This window comes from Zootoca vivipara, chromosome 5, assembly GCF_965207765.1.
Source record: "Zootoca vivipara chromosome 5, rZooViv2.hap1.1, whole genome shotgun sequence".
Classification (NCBI taxonomy): Eukaryota; Metazoa; Chordata; class Lepidosauria; order Squamata; family Lacertidae; genus Zootoca; species Zootoca vivipara.
In genome coordinates, this window is record NC_142588.1 from 33,188,767 (window position 1) to 33,213,235 (window position 24,469).

The 24,469-nt window shown below is 42.9% G+C and overlaps 1 protein-coding gene across 2 annotated transcripts in view; it reads left to right on the forward strand.

Moving 5' to 3' along the window:
* KIF20B (kinesin family member 20B) overlaps positions 1-23,956 on the forward strand; it is a 38,837-nt gene extending 14,881 nt beyond the window's left edge. The window contains exons 16-34 of one of the 2 annotated variants that reach the window (XM_088670325.1): positions 1,252-1,474; positions 1,850-1,911; positions 2,373-2,492; positions 3,863-4,022; positions 5,311-6,418; positions 8,736-8,874; positions 9,376-9,498; positions 10,674-10,731; positions 11,364-11,489; positions 12,154-12,293; positions 13,591-13,746; positions 15,364-15,531; positions 16,903-17,046; positions 17,241-17,441; positions 18,412-18,480; positions 19,555-19,638; positions 20,448-20,592; positions 22,077-22,219; positions 23,644-23,956. In XM_088670325.1, coding sequence (XP_088526451.1) covers positions 1,252-1,474; positions 1,850-1,911; positions 2,373-2,492; positions 3,863-4,022; positions 5,311-6,418; positions 8,736-8,874; positions 9,376-9,498; positions 10,674-10,731; positions 11,364-11,489; positions 12,154-12,293; positions 13,591-13,746; positions 15,364-15,531; positions 16,903-17,046; positions 17,241-17,441; positions 18,412-18,480; positions 19,555-19,638; positions 20,448-20,592; positions 22,077-22,219; positions 23,644-23,715 — 3,441 coding nt within the window. In that variant the 3' untranslated portion in view covers positions 23,716-23,956. The remainder of the gene's footprint in view (positions 1-1,251; positions 1,475-1,849; positions 1,912-2,372; positions 2,493-3,862; positions 4,023-5,310; positions 6,419-8,735; positions 8,875-9,375; positions 9,499-10,673; positions 10,732-11,363; positions 11,490-12,153; positions 12,294-13,590; positions 13,747-15,363; positions 15,532-16,902; positions 17,047-17,240; positions 17,442-18,411; positions 18,481-19,554; positions 19,639-20,447; positions 20,593-22,076; positions 22,220-23,643) is intronic. The other variant, XM_035138399.3, reaches the window with a different exon arrangement.
* The last annotated feature ends 513 nt before the right edge of the window (positions 23,957-24,469 follow it).

A 24,469-nucleotide genomic window follows, 5' to 3' on the forward strand; every position in this document is an offset into this window, starting at 1 on the left:
TGTGCCAACAAGGTCAGACTGTATAGTTCTGCTACCTGAAAGACACTTGAGATGCTTGCAGTTTGAGACTTCAGGGTTCTTTCCAAAGGTAAAGCCCCTTTTCTACCTGAAATATTAACCTTTTAACAGATAGGTTAGCTAAGTCTAACCACTGGGTCCCCTGATTTTGAATGCATTGAGGAAGAACAAGAAAGTGCAGCCATACAGAAGGACCACATCTCAATTGTAGAACTTCTGCTCCTCAGCATCTCCATGTAAGTGCTGGAAGAGAACCCTGACTGAAATCTTAGAGAGCGACTTGCCTGAGTTTTACTTGCATGAACTCAACTTTATGTGGCTGAAGGCCAGCTGGTTGAAATCGCAGAGATCCAGCAGAGAACTTAAATTGGCAGGAAAAGAGCTTTTGAGCTTTCAGACCTGCTTACCCCGTGCTTTGGAGAACTTGGATCAGCCTTGCAAGATCTCATGTGAGCCTCCCATAACCTAGCAAGCAATGGAGAGAGCTTAGGAACTCTGCACTGCTTGGGATGGTAAAACCTGTGTAGCGCACCATCTCTGGAAGGTGAGATTGCTCACGTGAGGGCAGTTCCAAGGGGGTGGTTTGAGTATACTGTATGTGTTGTTACATATACCTGCCATCCCCTGAACGAAGCCCTCGTGTAAGATGCAAGTTACTTGTATTGAGCTAAATGGTGGACTGACTCTTGAAGATGCCATATACAATTCAATGCTGCTTTAACTTGAGGGTCAGCCCTCATCATGCCAAATTAGCTGGGGTATATAAGCAGCGTTGGCTGGTCTACCAGACTTTGTGAAGGACCCTCCATTCTTGGCTCTCTCCCCATCTCCCTCCAGAGGACTTTTCCAGTGGTCCTCTGGTGTGATATTGCCTCCTGGTGGCCAGTGAAGCTCCTGTATGAGCAATGAATGAATTAATCTTTATTTGCGCCAGCCATTGGCCATAGCAACAAAAGAACAATGTGATATACAAGGAACAGCAATAAAAAGTCAATTGTATAAAACACACTTTAGGGTCCTGAATCAACAGTCAAATAGTGGACCTTATTCCGATTGCCCCAGCTAAAAAACCTTGCAACCTTTGTTGTCATCTGCTCATCTTGATCTGCCAAGATAAAAGACACGGTAGCAGTGGTTGGGCAACCCAGAATGGAGAAGAAAAGCCTGTATGATAAGCCTGTATGAGCAAATTTTCATTGTTCCCCTTTATTTTTGTGTGTTTCTTTCAATAAGGGAGCGGAAGCTAGAGAATCGGGAAATCCAGCTGATATTTCCTGCGTGGTCGAGTCACTGCAAGAAAATGTCACTGATATTAAGCAGCAGGCCCAAATAGCGTATGGGATGCTTAGTGCCTTAGAAGCGCCCCAAACAACTATTGAGCGTCTTGAAAAGAAGTTGGCAGAGGTCACAGCTGCGTTATCTCACACCCGGGAGGAGCTCTTGGCCAGGAAAGAAGGTAAGTATGATGGAGAAACTTTATAAAAGTATTGACTAGGATCTAAAGAAACAAACAGCCAGTTCCATGCACCCAACAGGACTTTGGCCTTGTGTTTCTTGGCTAGCAGTCTTTCGTTTTCACAGCAAACTACAAGGAAAAGCAATTTGGGATGTGGCATTGAGACAGGGAAGGGCTCTGTTCTTAAAGGGAAATAAGTCCAAAAGCCCAGTAGCCTTTTACTTAATATATAGTGTCTACTACTACTTTAAAGTATCAAACTTTGCAGTATCAAATACAGAATGTGGTTAGAACATCTAACGCATCTCCAAGCGAATTTGATCATTTCTTTCTACGACATGTATTCAGTGTTAACTTTTAACCACTCTATTACAGAGCTAATAAAACAGGAGAATAAATTGAGTGAATCTGCTAAAGTGGTTCAAGATGCTACTCAGGTAAGTGCACTTAGATTTCTTTAATATCTGCCTTTGCAATAGGAGTCGCCAACTTTTCTATACATTCTGGTTTTGAGTTTTGGGTACCAGTCACAAAATGGCTGTCAGGAGGCATAGCATAGCACAAAATGACTGTTATGAGGGGAGGCATGGTGTAACACAAAACTAGTGATAGTATAGTTATTGCTGATACCACCCCCCCGTGAGAACCTCATGCTTGCCATGGAAAGTCAGCTATGTCTGCTGGTCCTCATTGTAGAAATACAGCTGTTAAATGCACAATAAGTCTTTTTCTTCCAATGCCAGAAGGGAGGAGCTCTAAACCCATAGCTTATGAAGCTGTGAAAATATCACCTGGACCTGGCCTACAATTTGCCTCACTGCATGTTGAGTTTCCAAATGACCACATATTGCAGTGCTTTGTTGCATCTAATCCTAAACTTATTTACCTTCTCCTTAAGAAAATGGCTCTTCAGAACAAGCGCATACAAGAGCTAAGTGAAATTGTGGAGCAAAAGGATGATGAAATAGCAAGGCTGAAAGTTCTGATAAATCAGCTGGAGGCAATCATAAAAGAGTCTGTGAGTGTTTAATTTTCCACTTATTAATCTCAAAAGCAGCAGTTGCATGTTGACATAGTGGTGCCAAATTAAAATGCTGACCTGGAGCAAAACTGGGCTCCAAAAGCCACATGCTTAATACAGTTCCCCCAAGGGGGACTTTTAAGAGCTTTATTTTTTGAACAGCAAGCCTTCAAGTCTCCTCACAAAGACACACTTAAAATGGAAAGTTTCAGAAAAGGTGTTTTGTGATAAGACACGAGTGCCTGCTGTTCAAAGAAAGTTAAACACGCTGTGTGCATAAGCCTTTGGGTGTGTCTAAAACAGCTCTATGGCTCCTGGATTCCCGACTTAAAACTTATTACTTGTATTTTATGTTACCATACAAGCATAATAGGATTTGCCTCGCTGCCTTTGGACAGAGGAAATGCATTTTTGTTCCCAGGGCCTGGTCTGAAAGCACATGATGTAGCTGCAGCCTTTTAGAAGCTAGGCAGGTCTGGTTCTTGGGAACACCATGTATAATATCTTGAAAAGAAAGCTCGACTATAAATGCAGTCGAATTTTCCTTAGAAAAACACCAACTTTGGATTTCAAGAGGGGCAGAGGATGATCTGATTAAAATTCATGAGGTACCTTAAGGCAGATTTTAAAATGGCAGCAATGTGCAAGGAAGAGTGGTCAGACTTTGGAGGGCGGAATGGGGAAGATGGTAGCAAGAGTGAACGGCAGTGGGGTAAAATACAGAGGGAGGAAAGGGGGGGCGAGGAATGTATTCCCCCCCCGCAAGGGGCTTCACTGTGTGTCAATCATGGCAGTTTTCATCAAAATAGAAGAAATCCCAAATTCTCAAGGGGAATAATGTCTTCTGTCTAATGTAATCTTCCGCAAAGTGAGGCCTTCCCAGTTTCATTGGGCTCCCAACTCCCATCAACCTGCATTTATGGCCAACAACCAAATCTGATGGGAGTTGTCATTCAGCAATACCTGGAAGGCCAAAGGTTCCCCACCTCCTATCTTAAGGCAATGTGAGAGCTGCTGGGGGAGTAGAAGACAACAGTGGTCTCTAGCCACTGACTCATTGGTTATTCAAGCACCAGACCAATGAAATTGAAATGGTTATACAGTGGTACCTCAGTTTTCAAACATAATCTATTCCAGAAGCCTGTTCGACTTCTGAAAAGTTCGAAAACCGAAATTCAGTAGCCAACAGCTAGGATTTAGGGTCTTGCACTCTGCAGATGCCACCTTTCCTGTTTGACTTCCAAGGTGCGTTCAAAAACCGAAGCAGTTACTTCTGGGTTTTCAGTGTTCAAAAACCGAAACGTTCGACTTCCGAGATGTCGAGGTACCACTCTACTAAATTGCCTTCCCTTTTTATATTAATGCAGGAGAGCACAATAGCCAGTATTAAACGACAAATGGCGCAGGAAAACACTACCAGAGAAAGCTGCTCCTGTTCTCGTCAGCCTGTGGAGAACTGTGTGGGTGGCAGAAGAAAACGATGCTTAGAAGATGCAGAGGAGGTGGAAGGTCCACCTGCGAAGCAAGGTATCATTTCCTGTTCTGCAGATGCAGAGGCTCCTGAGGTCAAAAGCTAACAAAAGAGCCCCAGCATAAAGGAAGGGGTGGGAAGAAAGCTGACTGTCAGATCAAACCAGGATATGCATCTTGCCTGAACTCTTTGTTGCTTATTGTTTTATATTATACAAGTCTGAAATAAAAGTGCCTTAATTGAAAACTTCCTTTCGCATGTTGTGTCTATTCATCATAGAGTGTAAGCTATCCTTCTGCTGTATGAGCTATCCTCTGTTTAGTGAATCTGCTTCTTCAATGTAACTTGATTTTTCTATGTGTTCTAGTCAAAAGAATTGTCCGAAATATTATCTGTGTAGGTCCAGTGCAAGCGTGATGTTCCCTAAGAATGCTTAAGCATCGGGCGTCTTCTGCAGGTTCCCACCTCTCTTCCGTTCTCTTCCGTCCTTTTCTGCTTTTGCATGATGCACAGCAGTGTTATATCCACGCTGAAGTTAAACAGGCAATGGTTAGCGTTATTTGCCAGGTTTTTGAGACAGCTAAAAAACATAGTTAAAGAACCAACTGAACAAACAAATCGCTTTGCGCGCAACAGGCAACACATCCTACCAATATGAAGGGGGGACCCCCCCCCCCAATGATCTATTGATGTTCGTGTTTAATTTCTTTTTTTCTTTTTACTTATTTATAACTTTTTATGACTTTATTGTCCGGCCTTACATTTTCATATTGTTGTGAACCACTGTGATGTATTTTAATGACATAACAGTATATAAATGTTTTTTTTATAAATAAATTGAGAAACATCTTTTACTTGGGCCCTAGAGCTGAAGAAATCGTATTCTGGGCCTTCAGTAGGAAAAAAATATTCAGATGATTCTTTGCCTTTTTAAAGCACGAAAGTGGTTCTTGTAATGTGAAGATGGTTCTTACTGGTAAAACATCTCAAATCGGGATTACTTAGTATGGTAAGACCAGAAACAAAGCTAGCCAATAAATGGCTGTAACTTAATGGATAGTATTTAACTCCGTTTACAGTAATTCTGTTACAGTAAGCTTCCTAGGTCCTTGCCCAATGATGATGCTCATATCTTTTTAGGTGTTGTAGTTGCCCAATCTTATCATAAGATCCGAACTTTAGAATGGAGCAGAAATTAAAAAGATGGTCTCCAGCTGTGTGAAAGCACATCCATTTCTGAGTGAACCAACAATCTTTTTATTGGCCGCAGATCTTCTGGAAAATATTTGCTTGGTATTGGCTTACTGTTGGATAGAAGTAACCATCTTTTTAAAATTTTTGTAGGGTCAGTTATCAACCAGTCTAAAGATGCCACAGAGACAAAGAACACCAAAGAAATGCAAGAAATGAAGGAAAAAGGAGCAATGCTGGCATTGCAAGAAACCAATCGAATGTTAGAAATGCAGTTGGCTACGCTCGAGAAGGAGATGGAAAAACAGAAAAATGAGAGTGAGGGCTTTTCTAGAAAGATAGCCAGCTTGTGTCAGGAACCGTTTTCTTCAGAAGAAAGGGCTTCTATCTTAAGCAGGGAACTCCAGCAGCAGCAGGCTAATTGTGAGAAGATAATGGCTGAAAACGTTGTGCTGAAAAATGAAAGTAAGGGTCAAGAGGAGAAAATTCAGGCTCTCCTTCAAGATCTAGAGGCTGCCAGACAAAATATTGCACAGAAAAAATCCAAGGTAAAAGAGGTTGAGGTAAAAATAGGCGAGCTAAGCAAGCTCACTGTGGATATTGACTTGGCAAACCAAACGGAGAAGGCAGAGATTCCCAAAGAGGAGCCCGAGGAAACTCCTGCAACTGCTGTTCGAAAGAGCTCCTTTCATTGCAGCATGGAACTTATCTGGGAAATAAGCAAGGAGATCATTCACGCTTCCTCTCAAAAGAGCGCTCATATGGAAAACCTCCTCCAACAAGTTGAGCAGTTGCAGAGGCGGGCCTCGGATGCTGAGGATCAGGCATCTCGGCTAAAGTTGGAGCTGAGCCAAATGACCAACCAAAGGGATGTATCCTTGCAGGAAAAGGAATGCGCCCTGAATCAGTTAAGGGGCCTGCAACAGGAAAACCTGTGTTATGCTGAAAAATACAGGGAAGAGCAAAACAGAGCCCTTGGCTATTTAGAGACAGTTAAAAAAACTGATGGCCTGTTGGAAGAGTGTCGGGCAAAAGAGGCTGTCATAGCATCTCTGGAGCAAGCGCTGAAAGAAAAAGAATCTGCAGTTTTAGCCATGGAAAGAGAGGTGAAAGACATGCAGGAGAAACTCAACCTTTCAGAATCCGAAATGCAGAGGTTAAGTGACCAGGAATCTCAACTGAAGGCAGAAGTTCTAGAGTTGAGAAATAATTTGAGAACCGTTGAAAAGAATTATGAAGAATCAAAGCAAGCAACGGAACGGTAAGAAACTATTTTATCTTCCTGAAATGCAGGCATGCACTTAAAAGGATGTTAGTTCTTGTATTGCTCTGTTTACAGTTCTTTTTCCCAGGAGTGGTTTCCATTGTGGTGGTCTCCTATCCCGACATTGCGCAGGGTCAGGTCCCCATTCCACCCTTTTAGCTTCAGTAGTTGAATTGTATTATGGAACAGAGTTCTTGATTGGCCCTTACGGTTTTCTTGAAAATTGGTGGTGGTGTGTGCTGTTTCTCTTCTGTGAAGAGACAGCAGTGAGAAAAATACAATGAAAACATATGTGTCTTCAGACTGTTCTGAGCCATTTTTTAAACTTATGAGCTTTACCTTGGCAAGCTGTTCTAAAATAGTGTAGATTAAATTGAGTGTGTAATAAAGGCATGACGAAGGCTTCAGACGTGTGCCGTTTCTCTGGGAGTAAACCCCACTAATCAAAGAATGGGATTTGCTTCTGAATAAGCAATTTTGGGATTAGGCGGCACATTTTTTAAAAATGGCTTTGAAAAAAAGGTTCACTGGATTTGAACACTGTTGAGTAACTGATGTCCCTGATGGGTAAGGGGCACATGGCACAGGCAGTTAGTGACTTGTGGCAGCACCTCCTCCAACCTGGGGAATTGTGGTTGTCCTGTTGGCCAGCCCTTTAGCCTACAGCTGCTGTTGCTGAATGCCAGGTCAGCTCAGTAAGACCTCCCTCATTCATGATCTGATTATGGCTGAGGAGGATGATCCTGGTCTATATCACTGTGAGGAGGGCAGAATTGGTCTCACCCAGTTGTGCCCACCTGGGTACTCGGGGCGGCATCAGGGCAGATTGGAAAGTTAGCCAGGGGGTGGGTGGGTTGCTGTGGTCTGTAGAAATCCCCCCCCCTCTCTGTCCAGTGGGTGGGTGGGTTTAGAGCAGGCACCCCCAAACTTCAGCCCTCCAGATGTTTTGGACTACAATTCCCATCATCCCTGACCACTGGTCCTGTTAGCTAGGGATTATGGGAGTTGTAGGCCAAAACATCTGGAGGGCCAAAGTTTGGGGGTGCCTGGATTAAGGGTTCTGCTGGTTTACTGCCCCACCTCGTTGCCCAGCAGTCTCCCTGCTTGAGCTGGTTTTAGAGGCCATGTTAAGGACTCCCAGACTTCTGGTTTTGGTAGATTTCAACATCCATGCCAAGGCGACTGACTCTGGGGTGGCTTGGGATTTCGTGGCTGCCATAATGAAACTGGGGTTGTCCTAACATGCTGCCAGCCCAATGCATATGGCAAGCCACACTCTGGCCCTTGTTTTCTCAACTGGGCAGGAACCCCCATTGTTCTACCTGGACACTGAGGTCCAGCACTGAGGGTCTTCTGGCAGTTCCCTCACTGCGAGAAGCAAAGTTACAGGGAACCAGGCAGAGGGCCTTCTTGGTAGTGGCGCCCTCCCTGTGGAATGCCCTCCCATCAGATGTCAAGGGAATTAACAACTATCTGACGTTTAGAAGACAGCTGAAGGCAGCCCTGTTTAGGGAAGTTTTTAATGACTGATGTTTTAATATATTTTTAATCTTTTGTTAGAAGCCGCCCAGAGTGGCTGGGGAAACCCCGCCAAATGGGCAGGGTATAAATAAATAATAAATTATTATTATTACTATTATTATTATTAAAAGGGTGACGTAAAAGTGGGGGATATTGACATCAGATCACTTTCTGTTGAGATATAGGCTTTTTAGCACCTTTTCCCTCTCTGTAAAGGCAAGGGACCTATTAGGGTGGTTGCTCTTAGAGGCTGATGGATCCAATGGATTTTCAGACAGATCTGAGGGATTTTCTGGCTGCTATGACTGGTGCTCCTGTCGAAGGCTTGGTCAACCTTTGGAGCATCTACCCAGGCAATTGACAGATCATGATGGTTTTACTATGCATTGCTGAAATGTTCTTGCTGATGAAGTTTTGCTGCTGTTTTATTGTGTCTGTCTTTATAGGTTATTGTACTCCTTTTATAGTACAATATAAATGTATTCATTTTTTTCCAGTTTTGTGTTAATGTTATGCTTCCGACTTCGTTATGTAATTTTATTTTATGTTATTTCATTCTCTTAAAAAATTGTAAGCTGCTTGGAGAGTCGTGTGGCAAGCGACTAATAAATTAAATCATTATTATTATTAATAATAATTTTATAATATTTTTACCAGGCTTGCTCAACCTGGTAGCTCCTAGAAACCCTCATTCTCTTCTGCTTCTTGACTTCCTAGAATTAAGCCCCAAGGCTTAAAGAAAAAAATTCTCAAATAATTCCCCCCCTCCCCCCGGCTGCTTTTTTCTTTCCAGGTTGAATAAGGAGCTCTCTGAGAGCACGACTTTTTCCACCTGTCTACAAACAGAAATCCAGCAGAAAAATGAAGAATATGCTAACCTGAAAGAGAAACTGGCTGATGCCAAAAAGCAAATCGAGCAAGTTCAGAGACAGGTTTGTAGGAAGAGCAGTCAGGAAAACGCAATTTCTTTATTTTATGTAATTATTTAATATATATATCAATAGATATCATCATTGCACCGCTGGAATTAGACCACTTGCTCTTTATGTGAACTGCTTTGAGCACAGATGTGTGTATATGGAAAACGCAATCTAGAAATGAATTTGACCCTGAGGAAATATCTCCTCCTAACAATCTTTCCCAGTCAGCTGGGGAGTGCAAGAGGTTGAGTGCAAGAGGTTGTGGGGTTTGGCCCCATCCAGTGCTGGCTGCTGGTCTGTTAGCTAAGAGAGAATTGGGTGCTCCCACCCCTACTGGACACCATTAATCTTCCAGTATGCTTTGCTGGTGCGTTTTATTTCTATGTCCTGCTCCTTGTGCTCCAAGTTGCAACCAAAGCGGGCAACTTTGAACCATGCAGTTGCTTGTGGCTTTTCTGTGCAGAAACAATAATACAGCATCAAACACCTACAGAGACTTGAATCTTCTTGCAGGTGGGGGACATGCGTGGCGAAGAGAAACTACTACGGAATAAAGTCGGTGAACTTGAAAAGGCCAAAAACCAGCTATCTGAAGAGCTGGTTATCAAGCAGCGAACTATCCAGGAATTTAAGAAGGTTCTTCTTCTTCTTCTTCTTCTTCTTCTTCTTCTTCTTCTTCTTCTTCTTCTTCTTCTTCTTCTTCTTCTTCTTCTTCTTCTTCTTCTAATAAAAATCATGTCTGCTTTTGTGTAATACTGTGAGAACTCCCTGCATAACAAATACAGAAGTGTTGGAGTATAGGGATCAAGCATATGACTAGGCTGTCCTAGGCCCTGACTGGTTGTAGCTGATGGGAGTTCTAGTCCAGTAGCTCAAGGCTATGTTCTGCTTCCCCTGTTGGACACAGAATACCTGCTGTCAGGAATCTCAACTGGGGAGGGTGCTTTCACATGCATGTCCCGCCTTCAGACTTCCCATAAGCATCTGATTGGCCACTTGTGAGAACAGGAAGCTGGATTAGATAGACCTTGGTCTGACCCAGTAGAATTTTTAGCATTGGTTACTCCTAACTTAGACATACCACTATCACTGTCTGTTCCCTATATTATGGATGGGATAATACAGGTACTTTGCACTGGCCCCGTGAGGATTTCAGAGGTTAATGAAGCACGTTGAACACTTTTTAAAATGCAGAGTGAAAGTGTCAAGAAGCATTTACACAAAACAGATCTCAAATATGATCAGGAATAGGTCAAGAACCTTTGTGTGCCTATGTCCGTATATGTTGTTCTCTATGCTGCACGGGTGACGGCTTTTTTCCCAGTCATGCAATGAATTTTCCACTGTGTTTTGCACCTCTCTCCTGCATCACTATAATCCAGTAGCCTTCAGACCTGGGACCCATCTTTTAAACCCAAACCTGCATTGAGAGACCTGTTTAATTTCTCCCCATATATTTGTTTGCTGGTAGTACTGCTGTTTCGACCCATCTTGGATTGGGGATGATCTAGTTGTAATCCCCAACCCACCAATTGAAGACCAATGCATCAATCTACCTTCCAGGTCTGCTGACTTTGCCATAGGTGAAGCCAGAGTTTTACAGTTGAGCTCAGTTTTAGAGTTAAGCTTATGCTACTGAAAAGTTAGGCTGGATCTTGCCCTTGATCAGCATTAAGTTGGTTCAAAGGAAAAGTTTACTTCTTAAGATTGTTATTGTGTAACAAGGCTTTAAATTTATGGACAGCTATTGATATTGATGTAGTTTTCATTTTTGCACATATGCACCTTTCCCCCCTCTGTGTCCAAATTAGGAAGAACTGAATAAGAAACTCGAGGAAGCTTTGCAGCAGTATCAGAAAGCATGCAAGGGTATGTAATAACCAGAGTTTGTATATTTTACAGGGAAGTGTGCCCTAATTTTGGTTTATGCAAGTTGCTTATTGTGTTCACGATGTTGAAGGTTTTTGTTCTGGACTATTATTTCAGTAGTCAAACCTTGCTATTTTTAAATATTGAGTTTGGCTCTAAACAAGTACAGTGGTACCTTGGTTCTCAAACTTAATCCGTCCCGGAAGTCCATTCCAAAACCAAAGTGTTCCAAAACCAAGGCGCGCTTTCCCATAGAAAGTAATGCAAAATGAATTAATCCGTTCCAGACTTTTAAAAACAACCCCTAAGACAGCAATTTAACTTGAATTTTACTATCTAACAAGAAATGAAAGCAATAAACAATGTACTGCAGTCACACAATCAATCAATCAATCAGTAGCTGAACTGGGTTCCACAAGGTCACAAAAGCAAAACAAAAAGAGCCACAAAAATGCAAAATAAATAGCAAAAACAGACAGACCTCAATGTAACACTCAAATCGGAAGCATAACACTCACAATGGATCATGTTCGGTTTCTGAAAAAATTTCCAAAAGTTTGCAGTGTTTGGGTTCCAAGTTGTTTGAGTAGCAAGGTACCACTGTATGTCAGTATTTGTTAATCTTTTTATAGATCTATGTTCCAAAGAGAAAATAATTGAAGATATGAAACTGACTTTGGAGGAGCAAGAACAAACGCAGTCAGAACAAGACCAACAACTTGAAGCCAGGTTTGAAGAGAATAATAAACTCATGGCAGGTAAGTTATGAGGACAGGACAAGCTCCTTTACCCCCTTTTCTGAGCCCAACCTTCCCCCATCCCTTTGGTACGTGTGTGTGTGTGTATCTCTTAAAATATATATTCTTTATAGTTAAAATTCTGTCAAGGCTTCTGTTAAATTTGAGAGGCATAACCTTGTTAGTCCCTTATAGCAGCTTGAAGACTAAAAGTTTTGCTATGGCACAATAAATGTTCATGAACTAGAGCTGGGCTAGGGACGATATGATGCAACCTGGCTTGGGATAGGCGATTTTGGAGGATACAGACCTTCTAAATAAATAATATTAAATAATGTTAAATTGGTACTGGATGGTGGTAGGGAAGAGAAGGAAGCAGAGTAGTTGAATGTCATGCAGTGCAAAAAGTACAGTCTCTGATAGTACATTTAAAATTGAATAGCTGAAATCCAAGCACATATGAGCAACTTTTAATAACAGAGAAATGCCAGAATCCACAGTTGGGAAATACTTTTTATTTGGTCCAGCCAAAATGCCACAGAAGCAAGTTCAAGTTCTCCAGAACTCTTCACTGGGCAAGATGTTAAACAAATTGGGATCAGGGTGACAAACGAAGGAGAAAGTCCAAAAAATCCCTCTGACAATGCAGTCTCTTGCATTGTTATAAATGCATCTCCCCCTGTAGATCTGGAAGCATGGAAGAAAAGGTACCATGACCTAGAGGAGCAAATGAGGAGTCTGGCACAACAGAAGGTTAACACAGAATGTGAAAAAAGCACAGAGTTTCTCCGTGAAGAACTAAAAAGGCTGCAAGAGAAGCTGAAGGTAATGTTTGGGTTGCTGTCATGGTTTAAAGATTTCTACATGACTTTGTTGCCAACCACTTGAAGGACCTCATTGCCATCTGTCCTGCCTGTTGTCAGAAGAATATTAATAAACTGCTACTGCAGTTTCTGAGGGTAGAAGGGGCAGGTAAGCCTGAGTGTCTAAGACCTGTGTGTCTGGAACATCATTATCCAGGTGGTTTAATGATTTTCCACTTGGTGTGAGTCAAACCCTTACTCGAGCTCACCTTAGTGAAATGGGTTGTTTGTCCTATCATGAAGGAATAGTGTTACCTGTGCAAATTACCCAAATGCATGTGCAACTTGCACCTTTGACTGAACCTAAAGTATCTAGAAATGTGCATTTGCATGGCCTGGTAATATTGGCATGAGCAAGTTCCTGCTGGCTCCAGTAGCTTAGAGCTACAAGTGGGTTCTTAGGCCTTCACTGGCCTCTTTATTTCTTCAGCTGCTGTAATTTCCTTCCCTGAACCCAGAGCCTTCTGAGGTGGAGTAGGCAAGTGGAAAAAGAATTGTTGCGTCCATACAGCTCATAATCCTAAAGCTTACTCAGTTCTTCATTTCGTACTTGGTAACAATGCTTGGTGTCCCATTACAATACACACACAAAAACTTATTAAGGATAAATAATTGGAATAAGGGGCATAAAGAACAAGGCAAATCAAAGAAAATACGCAACACTGATATTTGATACAATTATTAAAGGTCAGGATATTATTCATCCCAGGTCATATACTTGATAGGAACTATCATATGCCAGCTGCACTGATGTCATGGTCCATAGAAACCTATTTTTTTCCTTCACTTCTCACTTCCCTCTGTGGGCCCCTAGCCTCATGCTGTGGCCCCCCATTTATGCATTTCATTGAGTTTCATTGCACAGCTTAAAGTTCTTGCACTAGGGGAACTGCTTAGTTGGATACCATCCATAGCTACCATGACAACATTATTTGGGTGGACTCTGCCTTTCCTGAGAGTTGTTCATGTGGCTATGTACAATTTCCCAGACTGACGAAATGGAAGCTTCAAATTTCCCCCCTTTGCATGCAAAAAAAGAGAGCGGGCAAAAGAAGAGCATGCAGACAGAAGGCTTGCTATTGTGGTATTCGCATAATGCTAAACCATGGTTTGGCACTGCCTCTGAATGTAGCATAGCTTTGGAACTACTGTACAAATAACTCAGCAAGGGTGCTTCATGTTGGTGGGTGGACACTTTTTTCTGTAGAAAAGAATAACACGTTCTTTCCAAACCTTGTGACTTTTTAACATTTTAACAGGAATATGAAGAACAACAGAAAATAGATCGCAAAAAGTGGCTGGAAGAAAAAATGGCTCTCATAACTCAGGCAAAAGAAGCAGAGACTCACCGTAACAGAGAGATGAGGAGATTTGCTGGAGACAGAGAACATCATGTGAAGCAGATGGAAGAAGCAGTGAGTAACCATGAGTTCCTAGTGCACTAACCAGTTCTATGTGGAAGGGTCAAACAGCAGGTGTATACAGGAAGGATGTGCTAAGAAATAAGTCCTACTGTTTTCAGTGGGGTTTACTTTCAGGTAAATGGACAGTGTTCTCGAAGCTACGAACATGAGTTTGACCAAACTGCGGGAGGCAATGGAAGACAGGAGTGCCTGGCGTGCTCTGGTCCATGGGGTCACGAAGAGTCGGACACGACTAAACAACTAAACAACAACTGGGCGTAGGATTGCAGTCTTAACCCTTGAAAAGATCAGCAGCCTCTTCCATAGAATTGAAGAGTTGGAAGGGGCCATGAGGATCATCTAGTCCAGCCCTCTGCAATGCAGGAATCTTTTACCTAACGTGGGGCTCGAACCAACAATCCTGATATTAAGACCCTCATGTTCCACCACCTGAGCTATTTCGTACTGTTCCTACTCATGGCTCATAGCGTAAAATACTATACCCCATTACCTTCTCTCCAGAGTGCACATTTTAAATTATATCACTTTTATTCATATCCTGCCTTTTCTTCAAGCAAGTCAGGGGGGGTGACAGAGATGCTGCATTTTATCCTTGTGACAATCCTGCAAGGCAAGTTAAGCTGAGAGATGGTCACTGGCCCCAAATTGCCCTTTCACCTCTGGTCCCACTCCAACCCTCTGTCTGTACTGGAATAGTATAATGCATTTTATCTTGGGCCTCCCTTGAAACTTTAATTTGTTCCAACTGAGGCATCACAGCCGTTAGCCAGTGCTGATCACTCAGGCTGTATACTTGTGTCAAGAGAATTTCCCTGGCTACTGGTCAATACTTTGAATTTGAACTTTAGACCTTCAATAGGACTGGAGTCTCTTAGAATTCCTCCTTCCATTCAACCCCCTTGCCATGATCTGCAGATAGCACCTTGTTCTAGGCTAGTCTTCCCCAACCTGATGCTCTCCAGATATTCTGGAATACAGCTTCCTATTCCTGACCATCAGCCATGTTGATTAGGTATCAGCTTGAAGTCTGCACTGTGCCAAATATGTTCTCCTTTGGGGAAGGATCCCAAATGGGAATGAATTTACTAAAGTGTTGGGAAACCTTTTGGATCAGATCGGTATCTCCCCACCCTGCAGGTCAGCTTTTACAGGTCATAATGATGTCAAGTGATTGATAAGTGGGTGCTCCTGCCCACCTATAAAAGTTGGCCTGGGGGGTGGAGATGGAACTTTCTGTGTGTTAACTGATACACAGGGAGTTAAATCCAGGGATCACCTGTGTGAGTAGCCAATCCAGCCACATCTCTATGTGATGTCATGTGTGCAGCAGGTAGGAGTGGTTTGGGGGAAAATGTCCTGGGAGTCCAAATGGGAAGGCCTGGCAGACATAATTTGGCCCATGAGTCAGGGGTTCTCCACCCCAATCTGCTACTTCTCTACCAAATGACACAAACTAGTTTACTATTAGAATAACTTGTAAAAAAAAAAAAAGCTTCCGTGTATTAAAAAAACAACAACCCTGAAACAACATGTCCACAAAAAGTCATGCAGCTGGGACAATTCCTCCCTAAAGGGTTTTTACTGTGATTTTCAATTCCTTGCCTATAGGAAAAACTTGTGACTGAGAAAGATAATGATCTCCAAAAATGGCGGGCAGAGAGAGATCAGCTGGTGGCAGCTCTGGAAGTTCAGCTTAGCTCTCTACTTTCAAGTAATGCGCAAAAAGACCAAGAAATAAAAGAACTGAAAGAAACTGTACTGAAAACATCTGGCAAGGTCTGTGCAATGCCATCTCCTTTTTCACATCTGCCTTTTTGTATTGGTGTGTCTCTCGCACACGTATTCTGTTTTTTGTGAAATGTAGTGGAAGTATGTTTAAGGGTCTTAATGACATTTCCCCCACTAGAACTTGTTTGATATTTACAAGTCCGCTGCTTGACCTACTGGGTGTTTGATGACTGTTAGCTGAATGTGCGAACTGACTCCATGAAACACATTATATCTAGGATGATCTGAAAGTTCTGTTGGAGTGGCATTCAGTCTGTGATAGCCCATTCACGCACAGAGTGATCACTTAATGTTGACCACCCAAAAACCCGCGACCATGTGGGGTGCAGACTTCTGCATATCAGAAGTTGCTGGGGAAGAACAACAGCTTTTGCCATTGGTGGCCTCACAGATCACATCTGGCAGGCTACACGGCGAAACTGTGTGAAGCACTTGCTGATCTGCGTTGGAACTTGAACTGCAGCATTTCTTGCAGTTCCAGATTCTTCAAGAATGTAGTCCGTTTTTGTAGCTGCTGAATCATGATGGGCATCTTTTTTTGTACTACCGTATTTTTCGCCCCATAAGACGCACCTGACCATAAGAGGCACTTAGTTTTCAGAGGAGGAGAGGGTGAAAGCCCCGTTTTTTGGGGGGATCAGCTCACAGTTGTGCAGATACTTTTGCAAAGAGGAAAAGCCCCATTTTTTAAAGGATCAGTGCAAAGTTGTTGAGTTTACTTTGCAAAGGGAAAAAATCCTGCTCAGCTCACAGTTCTGCAGCTTCTGATAATCTAATCAGCCAGTCACATGTTGCTGAGGAAACAAACAGCCTGCCTCTGCAGAACATTCAACAATGGAGGCCTGGGCAAGGGGGCGGGGCTGGAAGGGAGCTAGCTTCCCTTATCTCCCTCCCTGATCTCTTGCAATCAGCTGCTGAGCGGCTTCCTCTTTCCCTCTTGGGAACAATCTGCTTTTCGCTCCTGGGCAACTCGGCTCCAGGGACCACGCATTTGCTCCATAAGATGCACAGAATCTCCTCTTACTTTTAAAGGAGGGAAAAAGTGCATCTTATGGAGCGAAAAATACTGTGTGTGCAATACAAGCTGGCTTTTTAATTGTCAGGGATTTCTTTTCACATATTCAGTGTGACAAATATGATTTGCATGTGGGTTTTCAAAAATATTTTGGACTCCTTTTTTAAACGAACAGAATTGTGCACTGAAACATCCACATTGAATGTACGTTGCAGCTGGATTAGCTTGTTTTTCTATAAAAGAGTGGAATCTAATGTAGTGCACTTTAACCTGTGCTTGACCATTCATTTCTTGATAAATATAGTGAAACACAGTGCTTTTCTTTTCTTTTTGTCTTTTAAAAGGATTGCAAAACTACAGCTACAGAATCTAGAGACGGCATTACAAACAATGTAAGACGAGTTAGTTCTGAGAAATCTACAACTATGCCACCCATTCCAAAAGAAGAAGCAGAAATCAAGATGGACAACCTTTGTGACTATAAACTGGTAATTTAACGTTTTAGCATCTTACAATGGAATCTTTTATTCATGCATATTCCGGTAGGCCTCCATCCTCCAATCTCTCTTTTTCCCTCGGGTTCCCTTGTGTGGAACTTCTTGCCTTGCCACCTGTCACTCTGAACCCATGTGGTTTTTGTTCTCTCTTCTTTCTGATTTACGCTGCTTTACTCCAACTGTAGGACCAGTCAGACACCATCCTGGATTCTTGTGAAGTATCTTCAGAGAGCAGCCAAGCCAGTCGATTTCCAAAACCTGAAATGGAGATTCAGTTCACACCTCTGCAGCCCAATAAGATGGAAGTGAAGCATCAGGGGAATTCTGCCACAGTGACCATAAAAGTCCCCAAGGCAAGGAAAAGGAAGAGCAGTGCCATGGATGAGGTATTTAGTCATGAGATTGTTTAATGTTGTTCAGGGTGCGTGCACATACCACTGTAAATACAGTTGTACCTTGGAAGTCGAACAGAATCCGTTCAACTTCTGAAACATTCAGAAACCAAGGTGCAGCTTCTGATTGGCTCCCGATAGCACAGGCGTGCTGGAAACAATAGTGGAAGCTGCGCCAGGCGTTCGGCTTCTAAAAAAAGATGGAAAACCAGAACACTCACTTCTGGTTTTCGATCGTTTGGGAGTCGGAACGTTTGACTCCCAAGGTACGACTGTAGTACTTAAAATATTGATTTAAAAAATCCCCCAAAGTTTCAATCCTAAACACATTAAAAAGCTAACAAACCCATTTGATGAAGTGGGCATGAAACCTTTATGTCAGAATACATTGTTATTCTTTAAGGTGCCGCAAGAAGCTTTGTTGTGTTTTAATCATATTTTAGTTGCCCCTCTGGACTGTTCACAGCCGGAAACATAAATTCCGTCTCCTAGTCAGTTGCTGTCATCTAAGCAAAGGCAGCACAAGCCAATGCATAGAGGACATCTCTGTATTTCCCAGGCAGAGAAGGTCACAGCCCAGGGAATTTGAATTTTACTTTTAGATTGGCTTTCTAGCTGAATGCAGCCTGTACTCTGATTATTGGCAGCCTTCCAATCAGTATATCATTGCCAGTGGTAGAAGTGTGCGTCAGGTTGTGCCCATAAAATATCACACTGGCCTTCCTTTCCACATAAGAGTCGGCCAATTCATAATTAATTTTCACACTAATGGTAGCTTTTTGCTAAGGAGAGCAGCGTGTGGTCCTTTTGGATCACTATCTGTGGCAGATACTTTTGGATACTTTTAACGGCTGGTGTTAAAACTTCAGAAGAGTGCTGCAGAACGGACCACATGAATTCATGAATATTTGGAGGAGGTGAGTTCACTGGAAAAATAACTGCTCCTCAACTATTTTTCTTCAAGACAAATACACTCTCAAGATGCTGGAAAAGCAGAGTTAGGAGTAAATGCACTTCTGATGGTCTCAGTCAGGTACTGGATCTCTTTGAGCTTTATGCTCTAGATGTATGTGTAGATGACAGCAGTATTAGTTCTTCATATTTCATGTGTTGCGTCGTAACACTTCAATGAAACTAAACCATAGCTAAATTCAGCTTCCAGAGCCCATCTCATCAACCACCTATTACCTATTGCGGATAATCTGCTATTCTACTGTACTTGTTCGTCACTCAGAACAGGAGATGTACAACAACTGAAATCAGCCTGCCAGTAACTTGTGTCAATTAATTCTATGAGGCACTTGGGCTACAGTCTCAAGCATCTATACCTGAAAGTAAATTCTACTAAAATGGGTTGGATTTCCTGCATCAAATGGTTTTGGTGTTTGTTTGTTTGTTTTATCTTGCAAGTTTTGAGAAACTTGCTCAGGAACTGGGATTATAAAGCTGGCCTTTATTGGTGACAGCACTTTAAAATTCAAAAACTAAAAAAAATATGAAAGGGCTGTTTTTATTTGAGTGGTGGCGATGGAGTCATCTTCCCATTTAGACATGCAAGCCCCCGCTATATAGTCTGTGGATTTTAGTAGTTTATCAAATAGTGTTTGCTACCTCAACCTTGGTTTATCCTGAACCTACAGGGTGTCAACAGCTTGACAGAAACCTGCAAAAAGGTCCCGATTATTCCACCAACCTGCATCATGCTAGCTATTCATTAATTCTTTTACACATAAGCAAACATTCCCATCTCATTGGCCTATGTGCTGGCTATCAATACTAGATGCTGCCATACTGACTTCTGTAGCTATTAAAAAGTTGCCCTTTCACTTTGCTTTACATATTATATTTCTTTGCATAATTAACACACAGAAGAAATTAGGTGAAACTGGATTAAAACAGCAGTTTCAGTCTTTCCATTTCATTCCCAAGCATGCTTCTTGTTTAAGTAATGTTGTATAACAAGTTCATGAATTTCTGAGCATTGCTTTTAGTTAGATTTCTAACAATAGTTTTCTTTTTCCTTTGAGAAACAATAGTTTTCTTTTTCCTTAAATTGCCCTTCTTAGAAATAGTACTTGGGTGCTGAGCATGCTGCTTTGTTTTTAAGGACTTCCTGAAGAGTGAAAGTGAGAAGAATTCTACATCCCCAGCTAGTACCTGGTCCGGTTCATTATCCAGAGAAAATAAAAAGGTGTGTGTGTGTGTGTGTGTGTGTGTGTGTGTGTGTGTGTGGGAAGGATTGTATCCAATGACTTGAATGATGCAATTGTCCACTTTAATATGAAATCACCATTCTGACTAGCAGGTGCTTCCTAATGTTTTGGGCTGTTACAGGTCGTGCCCACTGCGTGGAGGTTCCATTTCTGGCCCCTGCACGCATTGGCGGAGTAATCCCATTCCACCCTCTTGCGGGTCCAAAAGGACCCACGTCAATTGGACGTGTGCAAAATGGTCATCACCTGTACAGTCATACCTTGGAAGTCGAACAGAATCCATTCTGGAAGTCGTTCGACTTTCCAAATGTTCAAAAACCAAAGCGCGGCTTCCAATTGACTGCAGGAAGCTCCTGCAGCCAATTGGAAGCCACATTGGATGTTCGACTTCCAAAAGAACATTAAAAAACTGGAACACTCCTGGTTTTCGATCCTTCGGGAGCCAGAACGTTTAGGAGCCGAGGTACGACTGTACTCAGAACACATGTAAAGTGTTTTGGAAATCCCATTGGGGCATAACAGCACCCCATAAATCATTAGTTTAAGCCCCCCGCTGGCCTCTGGAGGGTAGTTAAGCTTTACCTTAAAATCCTGTGCAAATAACTTTTATAATAAAGGCCTCAGCTTTATTAGTTGTATTACACTGTAGCAGGATCCTGTCCCTCCCTCCAGAAGATCAGCTGCTTGCTTGCAGGCAGGCAGTTGGTTATATGATAGCACAAGTCTTTCAAATTGCACTTAAGCCTACCATCCTAAGTGTCTGTTGTGATGTTCTGTGTCCCTTCAGACTGCTCCTGACAGCTCTCCTAGAAAGGATTATCCCTTAAGAAGCAAACAACTTGCATCGGCTATAAAGTCACCTGGGAATGCGGGTGGGGCACTACAGAAAGTTGGCCATTTCTTTCAGAGTTCTTCAAACCTACAGTCCAAAGGTAAACAGTAAACCAGAGATTAATTTATTTCATCTCCTAAATGTTTTCTGTAACGCCTACTCTAAAGGAGACAGCCTGCGTTGAATCACATGGGGGAAGAACCGAATTTTCATGTCTGGGGGATCTGTCTTCCATTTCCCCTGTTTGCAGTATTTTCTGGGAGGCACACTTAGAGCTGTAATGACACTCTTGTACTCTGATCCTCTTGCAGAGCAAGGACTTGGAGATGGCTTCAGCCCCTTTGCTGCAACATTGTCAAACATTGGTTAGGGTGTGAGACTAGGACTGGGGAGACCTGGGTTCAAATCTCCAATCAGCGATGAATCTTGCAGGTGACCTTAGGGCAGTTGCTATCATGGATGCAGAGGAGTGCTGGGAGGCACCAGCTGGGGAACCCCCAGGGGAAGAAGGCTCGGAGCCAGGGGCGTGGTGGTGGGACGATGATGAGTTGTCAGAGGGAGAAGACTGGGAAGAGGAGGCGTTGGAAGCTGAAGAGGCAACAGAGTTTACTGAGCAGGAAGAGGCTGTGGCAGAGGGCAGTCCAGACTCAGAGGCAGGAGAGGAGGGGGGCCAGGAGACAGCAATAAGGCAGGCTGCTGAAGAATCTAGGGAAGCCCCCACTCCTGCTGCAACCATCTCCCCTCTCCCCTGGCCTCTCAGAACATGCAGAGAAATGAATGAGAGGCAAGATGACAAAGCCTTAGGGTGCTGGGAAATGAACTGGGGGGGGCTCAGTGGTGGGAAGGTGAGGACTTTGTCCTCACAACTGTCTCTTTGGGATAAGACCTATTGGGAAGGGTTGATAGGAGCCTGCATTGTTTTGGTTTCTTTGAATAAAGAGTTAACTTCACTGATGGCAGTGATTTTTATTGCTGACTGATACCTGACTCCTGACAATTGCTTTTTTCTCAACCTGACCTTCTTCAGGGCTGTTGTCAGGTTAAAAGGGGGGAGAGGGGAGAAGAACCGCATATCCTACCTTGAGCTCCTTGGAGGAAAGGTAGACTATACACTGTGCCCATTTTTGCTACATGCATCCCAGTTGTCTTGGTCCTGGCTTGTGAAACCGGACAGCAGGAGAGTATCTTTTTGAGGAAGGTATCAGTGTGATGGCTTAGGTCAGGCATGTCAAACCTGCGGCCCTCCAGATGTTTTGGACTACAATTCCCATCTTCCCCAACCACTGGTCCTGCTAGCTAGGGATCATGGGAGTTGTAGGCCAAAACATCTGGAGGGCCGCAGGTTTGACATGCCTGGCTTAGGTAAAATAACAGCACAAGCAATAAGGTGTGCTTGCCTTATATTTACTTATTTGCATTATACTTCTTTCTAATGGTTCCTATTACATTTTTGTTTAAAAAATTGCTACTTTTATTTGCTGTTCATTTGATATATGGTATGCTGCTTCCCCTGTGGGGAAGGGATGCACTTGTGCAGTTTTGCACATAACAGAAGGGTAAAATGTTGCAAAACGCCTCTTCCAGCCAAGAAACTGATGGCAGCGATGAAATCGCCCAGATCTATGGAGCCTGAGTCCATTAAAGAAAACTATAGCAAGCCAAAGCGAGCGAAGCGCAGGCTGTACACAACGGATATTTCTTCCCCTATGGAGTTCTCTGGACAGGTGGTAAGCGATATCATGAAAAAAGTTTTTTAAAGGAAGCCGCCCTTGGGGGACAACTCATCTGATAAATTAATTTATCATCTCTCCTTCCGTCCAAGATCCTGGGGTGGGGGTATATCAGAACAATTTAAAAGACAACATTAAAAATTGATTTAATCAAATTGCAGTCGCAGGGGTAGGGGTAGGGTGGGTCCTAGACAGTTAAATCTTGTGTCAAAGGCCAGGGTAAAGTTTGTGTCTACTGTTGAAGGTACCAGATGCACGAGCTCCACAGCTTAGGGGCTGCCACAGAGAACGGGCTACCTCCAAGCACCTGAGAGTGTAGAACAGCCAACAGGGCTGCCTTCGTTGATCTTAATACCCGTGAAGTTCTGTAGGGAGGAAGTCTTTCACATAGTGGGTCCAAGTCATTTAGGGCCAACTAATGTGAACATGCCTTGAATCAGCCCTGGAAATGAGCTGGCAGCCAACTGGACACTATTATATAGCACAGATAGACGTAACGGATTTAGGCTGTGTTTAACCCTCTTTCCCTATGCATGCTGCTATTGGAAGCTGCATTAAGCAAATATGCTAGCTTAATCTACTGGCAGTATGGCAGAACAAACACATTTCATTTTATGACAGAAGCTCTCCTCCTTCTCCTGCCATCAAGCTGTGACTTTATGCATATCTGCTAAGGTCCACTGGGACTTAATCCGAAGTAAACACACATAGAATTGTAGTAAGGACTTGTTACCAAGGGCAAATCTGTTTCAGCTAGGGTTTCCAGGAGGGCTTCTGATTCCCATGTGGTCGACAATGGCAACAACTGAGAGGTGTCTTCCTCTCTAAATTAGGCTATTGAAACGAAGTGGATTTTGGGGCAAGGGGCAGGAGTGGATTTTGTTGTGAAAGGGTTATGAGCCCAGTTCTGATTCTGAACACGATTCCTGAGATTAGGATGTGCCTCATACTGTAGGTACCCTGTTCCTAGTTTCTTAGTGTACATCCTCTTTCCTGAGCTGCTATTTTGTAGCTGTCTCTGATTGGTTAACTTCAGGGCTTGTAGAACCCTGAGGTGTGCCAATGCCTGGTCTGAGTAGTTCACCATGAGTTCAGATTCCTGGTCAGCCCAAATGGGACAGAGTGTAAGATGTTCATTTCTATATGACTTGGTCAACTAACTTGTGGGAGGGGTTCAAGAAGCTTTATCATGAGCATAGGAATGCAGTTACTGAGACAGCAAAGCCATTTGTCCCGGAGAGTAAGCTGTCCAGGCACACAGCCCCTCAATCACGGAAAACACTCTGAAGACTGGAGATTCCTGGCCACTGATCTCACACTTCTATACCGTTCCAAAAAAGTTCTTAGAAAAGTTTTACTTACTTTAGTCCAGTAGTTATTCACTTGATCTGTTAACAGCAGTTCCTTAAATTCCTTTTCAGATTGTGATGGATCAAAAGGAAAGTGATCACGAAATCATCAAGCGGCGACTCCGAACAAAAAAACCACATTGATTTTAGTGTTGTGTTGTTGTTGTTGTTTTGTTTTACAGAGAATCATGTACATAATGTAATCCACAGCTGTTGAATTTCGGAGCACAGTTCTTCTAAAGTGAAAAGTGGATGTAGATTGGAAATGGTATAGCATCTGTACTGTTAGTTATATGCACAACTTTGTGCTTCCTACTAGTGTTTTGAAATTCCTGTATAGGCTTTGTCACAGCTGGGAGGATTAAAATAACCGACATCGTTTTGATGTGTGTGTTTGTGTCTGTCTTTGTTTCCATCTATTCTCTCAGGGACAATAATCCACAGCAGTTGTTCTGATCCACAGACCCAGACGAGGGTCTGTGTGAGTGGTTTGATGCAGGGATGCCAAAGAAGGTTGTCAAAAATGCTGGAATGGCCAGCTCTAATGCTCTGTTAAAAGAAGGGTGAAGATGTACAGCACAACCTGCAAAGCCTCACTGCCTTTACAGACATGGGATGGACACCGCAGCAGTGAGAGGTTGTGATGACTTTCCCACCAAGCACTAATATGTTAACCATTGCTTATATGGAGGACAGCATACATCAGTTTGGCCAGAACCTCCTCCTGACCCATGAGGGCATAGGTGGCAACGATCCAAGGCTTACTGATATCTCCCCTCTCTGGGCCGAGAGCCCAGCATTCCAGGGCCCACATAAAAGCAAGCCAATTAGCATATATCAAAGCAAGTGACTATAATAATCATATATGAGCTCACTCTTGTAAAAGCTACCAATTAAT